At 40.0% G+C, this 6,515-nt stretch overlaps 1 protein-coding gene across 1 annotated transcript; it reads left to right on the top strand.

The window, feature by feature from the left end:
• Positions 1 to 1,426: 1,426 nt before the first annotated feature.
• On the top strand, positions 1,427 to 6,485 carry LOC103969606 (dihydrolipoyl dehydrogenase, mitochondrial). The gene is made up of 2 exons (XM_009383194.3): positions 1,427 to 1,791; positions 4,964 to 6,485. Exons 1-2 carry the CDS (start codon positions 1,537 to 1,539, stop codon positions 6,212 to 6,214), a joined length of 1,506 nt encoding a protein of 501 aa, XP_009381469.2. The 5' UTR covers positions 1,427 to 1,536; the 3' UTR covers positions 6,215 to 6,485.
• The last annotated feature ends 30 nt before the right edge of the window (positions 6,486 to 6,515 follow it).

Raw genomic sequence — 6,515 nt, 5'->3', positions numbered from 1 at the left:
CAAGTGGCTGAATGGGCCATCCAACCACCCCAATTCAGCCCTGTTAAAGGCCTAGTTGGCCTTTAATTGAGTTAGTAGGATTTTTTCCAAAACTAACTCAAAATCAAATTCCTAACTATGATAGTTAAGGCTAAAACACTTACTCTACTTGCAATCTAAGTTGTCTTGCATGCCAATGGTTCAACCAAACTCTTAATGAACTTTTGATGAACTCCCGATAATCTTCTAGCGAACTCTCAGTGAACCTTCGATGAGCTTTTGGGGAACTCCTGATGAACCTCCGGCAGGCTTTCGATGAACTCCCGATGAACTTTCAGTGAGCGTTCATTGCATCATCTAATCCTTCGGCGTATCCCCCGATTCATCCGACCCAATGGCCGATCATTGACTCTGGCCCAACTTCGATTCTTCTTTAATCATTTTGACTTTCTCACGATTATAGTTAGTCCTGCATCACTTTTCTCAACACATGGATTAGATCATTAATTCACCAATTGATATTATCATCAAAATCCAATATTCAACATGGGCTAGTAATACGGAGAAATTGATATGACATACACAAGCTTAAACATGGTTGGCAAGTCAATCATCCTAGCAACTTGTCAGCCATGTCCTACCAACAAGTTGTTGTCGAATCCAAAGGCAAGTGGACTCAACTGATTGCACATGGTCGAACACTTGACCATCTGACCCCATGAAAGGCATGACCAAGCGATGTGGGTTGTAGGAGCAACAAATGTTACGCTATTCCCTTACCCAATATGTTGCATGTCTTGTCGCTTGATGATCTCGGATATAATTGTTCCCAGGCTATCTATAAAAAGGATCTCAAGATACGCATTCGAGGGATTTAACTATTCGATCTTATTAACTAGTTCAACACATTCGATAAGTAGATTATTAATTTTAAAAATTGACTTGATCATCAGAGAGGTTATTATCAAAAATACCCTCGACTCAATCTTGTAGGATCCACGGCAAAAAATCGTACGTGGAACCTTAAACAATCTTAGAATTAGTCTTGATGGGATCCGACTCATATAATCAAAATCTGATTTAACGTACAATGTAAGATTAATTTTGTAAAGTTTATTTAGTTAGTTTAATTATTAAAGATTATGAATATTGATCAAACTTCAGATTTTGTACTTATTATTTTATAAATATTTTTTTATATATTAAATAACGTACATTCTTATATAGATTATAATGAGATTTATTTACTGTCCAATGATACACTAAATTAGGACGTACATATATGCAATGTACCGGCGGCGTCTTTTATCTATTGGGCCCTACATTATTCATCGGACGGGTCGAGGTCGTCACGAATGATCCCTGATTGAGACTCATCGATCCAACGGCCCTGCTTCTTCCTTGCTTCCGAGTTGCGTCTCATTTTACTTCGAACGGCCGCCGTCGACTTCAACCGAGTTGTGTGTATGTGTTCAATTCTTTTCCCTTATTCGTCTGGCTTCCCTGCTGAGTACGAGAAAAGAGGAAGAGGAGAAGAGGAAGAAGAAGACGAAGGTTATGGCGTCTATGATGAGCTTGGCCAGACGGAGGGCTGGGGGACTCCTCCGACCGGAGACGATGCGGCATGCCGCCGTGTTTTGCCGCGGATTCGCGGCGGCGGCGGATGAGAACGACGTGGTGGTGATCGGCGGCGGGCCCGGCGGGTACGTGGCAGCGATCAAGGCCGCGCAGATGGGGCTCAAAACCACGTGCATCGAGAAGCGGGGCACGCTCGGCGGCACATGCCTCAACGTTGGTTGCATCCCTTCCAAGGTAAAAGATCGCCTCATGGCTCTATCTTCTGCCCCTTCTTTTCCCCCATTCACATGTCGTCCTTGATCTTCTCCTCTTGGTCTTTTCTTGATTCATACTCGTGTTGCTTGATTGCAGTAAATTTTGCTGATGTTTATGTATTCGGTGCACCAATTAGACCCGATCTGTTGTTTAGGGGCAAACGAATTGGATTCACGTTCTGTTTGTTTGTGGCTTTTCATAGCAGTTGGTGTTTCTTGGTGCTGTTATTTGACTTTGTAAATATCAAACAGGTGGATCTGAGATTTGGAAGCTGTTGGAGAAAAAAACAACTTGTAGGAAAGATTCAACTTTTTTCCCAGTTAATCTGTGTTCTTTGTGGTGATGTTCTCGTTAAGTGGAGTCGTTTGATCGATTTGGGCTTCTTAAGGTCATTGCCTGAATTAATCATTGATATTTGGTTTTTGTCTAAAGCTAGGAAGGTCCCAAAGTCATTTCTTGGAAATTAGAACCATTATCCAAGGAACCAAAAGTCTTTGCAAAGTAAAAACTGGAATTCTCCCATAGTTTTGGAAAATTGTTGAGATAACTTCTGGCGAAGGAAAAATTTTTATTAAAGCTCAAGATAAAAAATCAAGCTCTACTCAGTTTTGACTTCCAACAAAAGACAAACAGACTTGGAATTTGTTAGTAAATTTGGCTTAGCAAGTGTGATTTCATATCCATGGAGTTTGACTATATGTAACGTTTGGCTTGGTGCTTGATTTTAGTACTCTTGGCAGATGCAAAAAGTGGCAGCCCAGATTCACTGCCAATGCAAGGGTGGGTCTTAATTTTTCTTGGTCTATTTTAGGTTTTGTTCAGTTCAGTTTGGTTAAATGGTGAATTTGAAACTGGACAGGAGGGTTCAAATTTATACACCGAGGAACCAGAATCAGCTTTTAGGATAAACCCCACTTCGGACTGAAATTTTTGGTTCTGCATAGTTGGATTCATTGGTCTTCAATGGAATAAAATAATTTTTTTAAGTGGTTTATTCTTCTCATAACTGATAAAAGTCAAGTTCTGGTAATTGGTCTGAGATGGAAGACACAAGTCGACCTGGTGTCAAGATGGATACTGCCAGGCAGGCCAAGGTGAGCTTTTGCCAAAACAAAGAATGAAAAACCTGCAAAAATAGATGGACACTGGAATTGCATCTATCTGGATCCTTAAATGCTCAAGTCAAAGGTCACTCGGTCACTCGGATGTCGAGAGAAGATGAAGTAGAAGAGTTAGCAAACAGAATGTTCTGCCCCTTTTACCATCGGAGAAGGTCCCTCTTATAGTGTTGAAATCCCTAATGCCTCATCTGCAGTGAAAGATTTACCATGTGGAGAATTTTTACCATATCGATCTGATGATGATGTGATGGATGAGTTGACTGGGGTGTCATGGAATTTACTGCATGGTGTCCACCATGGTTATAAAGTTCACGTGTTACTTTTATGATTGGTGGTGCTTGTTTTCTATCCCGATCGATAAATATTATTTTCAAATGACCATTCATCTGTTCTGACTGCCACACAAGCCTTTCACCATCCTCCAATTTGCTTCTTTGAGTAATTTCTGATTGTGTTCCATCGTTCCAACACTCTTCTAGTGGAGTTTTTATTGTAATAGACCTTGAGATTATGAAGAGGGTAACAGCACAGTGATCCCTCTTCATCATGGCAAAAGTTGAGGGGAGACCAATGAATGCAGGTGGGAGTTCAAGGGCATGGAACATATAGTAGAAGAAAACGTGTTTTGGGATTGGCTGATTTAGTTTTGGAACAAGTCTACCCGATGTTGGACCTGTGGTGATGTCAGTTTGGAATGAGCTGTCAGTTTTGATTGGATCTGTTGGTAGATTAATCTCCACAGTTAAATATTTTTTGGGAATGGAACAAAATCTTTCACAAAATATCAAAGAATTGGAAGTGCTTCAGTCATTTTAGCATAAGAGGAAACGGAACAATTAGATATTTTCATTTTGTGCTTTTTTCTATATTTTTTTCTTTTGTGCTTGTAATTGGGATGGTTATACAACTTGAAGATCATAAACTTATAAACTCATGAGTCAAGATATTATTGTTTAATGAAGGAGTGGCTCTTTGTCATATTTTTCCTCCTGGTGTGGTTCCAAGCATCTGAAGTGAGTTTGAATTGATTCCTCATACATCTCTCCCTCCTTCCTTTTTTTTTCTCCCACATAAAGTATCTGAAGTTATTAACAACGTGGACATTGAAAAAAAAAAGAACCTATTTTAGGTGTCTTTAATATTTGTTTCAAGTTAATAGTTCAAGATTATGTTAGAAATAACCAGTGGTAGGTTTATTTTAGGATTTGTGATCATTAGTAATTAACCCTATATAGGATCTATTTTAAGGTTTATGGCAGTTCTTGGATGCATTCACTATTTCTCTTTGCAATAAAAGTTATTTTATTTAATAGATTGCTTTGTTCTTAGCTTGTGAGGCTTATTCTTAACCTTGAATCAGTGAATTACTTGTTAGAGGTGTTACTTCTAACATATGAAGAGCTATTTTGCAAAAGACATTGCTGTAAATATATTTTGACTGAAGATGGATATGTAGAGGTATAATACCTCTTAAATGTGAAGTGTGAATGTTGAATATATAGATATGTCAAGTAATGGTTGTAACTATTGTGATACTTCATACATGGAAATGCTCTTGTAACTGTTTGATGGACTCATTTAGTACTCTAAAATTTAAATACTTCTCTTAATAGACCTACGAGATAAGCATACAACAAGGTTGCCAGTTGAATTTCTTGATGTTGTTTAATATTCTGGTATTTTTAAAAACTGTGTGCTGGAGTGTTTCTAGTGACATACCTTCTTCTGCACCTCTCTTCCAGTTTATCTCTTGTTTCTGTTGTTGTCCAACTTTGATTGAAACCCAACAAGATAAACCAAACTGAAAATTTTGTTTTTGTTCAAAATCTATTTTTGTTCTAGCTGGGTTCAGTTTCTGTTTTGGTCAAAAAAATCGAGTGATTAGTTTGGTTCAGAGTTCTGGGGAACATGAATAGAGTGAAATGAATATACTACTAAACAGGACCAGCCATGTGAAATATAAAATAACTAAGTTGCTGAATGATCATTCTTAAGATTGTTAACTAACTCTTTTGTTTTCCTGTTTGCAGGCTCTTCTTCACTCCTCTCACATGTACCATGAAGCCAAACATGCATTCCCGAGTCATGGTGTAAAGTTCTCTCAGCTTGAAATTGACCTACCTGCCATGATGGCACAGAAAGATAAAGCTGTCTCTGGTCTCACACGTGGTATTGAAGGCTTGTTCAAGAAGAACAAAGTAAACTATGTCAAAGGTTTTGGCAAATTTGTTTCACCCTCTGAAGTCTCTGTTGACACCGATGAAGGAGGCAACACTGTTGTCAAAGCAAAAAATATCATAATTGCCACTGGCTCTGACGTCAAATCACTACCTGGAATTACTATTGATGAAAAGAAGATTGTTTCATCCACTGGGGCTCTGTCTTTGTCTGAAGTCCCAAAGAAATTGGTGGTGATTGGTGCAGGATATATTGGTTTGGAGATGGGATCAGTTTGGGGAAGGCTTGGTTCCGAGGTGACTGTTGTTGAGTTTGCACCGGATATTGTTCCCTCAATGGATGGTGAGGTAAGGAAGCAATTCCAGCGCATGCTTGAGAAGCAGAAGATGAAGTTTATGCTCAAGACAAAGGTTGTTGGGATTGATGCGTCAGGGGATGTGGTGAAACTGACAGTCGAACCTGCAGCTGGTGGGGAACAGAGCACACTTGAAGCTGATGTTGTTCTTGTCTCAGCTGGTAGAATCCCATACACAGCAGGGCTTGGTCTGGATACCATTGGTGTACAGACTGATAAGGCAGGAAGGATCCCAGTCGATAAACATTTCATGACCAATGTGTCAGGAGTATATGCTATCGGTGATGTGATACCAGGGCCCATGCTTGCTCACAAGGCTGAAGAAGATGGAGTTGCATGCGTAGAGTTTATCGCAGGTAAGGTAGGCCATGTAGACTACGATATGGTCCCTGGAGTTGTATACACACATCCTGAGGTGGCTTCGGTTGGCAAGACAGAGGAGCAGGTAAAGGCCATGGGGGTGGCGTACCGGGTTGGCAAGTTCCCGTTCATGGCTAACAGCCGTGCAAAGGCCATCGATGATGCTGAAGGATTGGTGAAGATACTGGCTGAGAAGGAGACTGACAAGATTCTCGGTGTCCACATAATGGCACCTAATGCAGGGGAACTCATCCACGAAGCTGTGCTAGCCCTCCAGTATGGAGCCTCGAGTGAAGACATAGCTCGCACATGCCATGCGCACCCTACGATGAGTGAGGCTGTGAAGGAAGCTGCCATGGCTACATACGACAAGCCGATTCACATGTAGTGGCCTTTTGCTGAGACCATATATAATCTTTGCGAGCTTTCAAAATAATTTTTGGAACAGTCAACAAGAGGAACTTTTTCGATTTTTACCAGTCGTCCATTGTTGCTCTCAAAGTACACATCATAAGTTATCTGCTTTTGTATGTTCTCTTTCTGTATTTGGAATAACATGTACCTTGAAGAAATTTAACAGTCAAAGCGAATCGGCAGTACGAATTGTGATCTTTTGTAATATAGTTGATCTTAGATTCAATTCCATTTTATGTTGTGTACTTGTGATTGGAGCATTATGCTTGTCTTTG

This window comes from Musa acuminata, chromosome BXJ2-2, assembly GCF_036884655.1.
Source record: "Musa acuminata AAA Group cultivar baxijiao chromosome BXJ2-2, Cavendish_Baxijiao_AAA, whole genome shotgun sequence".
NCBI classification, from domain to species: Eukaryota; Viridiplantae; Streptophyta; class Magnoliopsida; order Zingiberales; family Musaceae; genus Musa; species Musa acuminata.
The sequence above is the reverse complement of the archived record's forward strand: the minus strand, read 5'-3'. Positions and strand labels throughout refer to the sequence as shown.

Bases quoted from the DNA above. Each gene is read 5' to 3' on its own strand.
- LOC103969606 (XM_009383194.3), top strand. From the start codon at position 1,537: ATGGCGTCTATGATGAGCTTGGCCAGACGGAGGGCTGGGGGACTCCTC. The intron at 1,792-4,963 runs GTAAAAGATCGC...TCCTGTTTGCAG, and splicing joins TTGGTTGCATCCCTTCCAAG to GCTCTTCTTCACTCCTCTCA.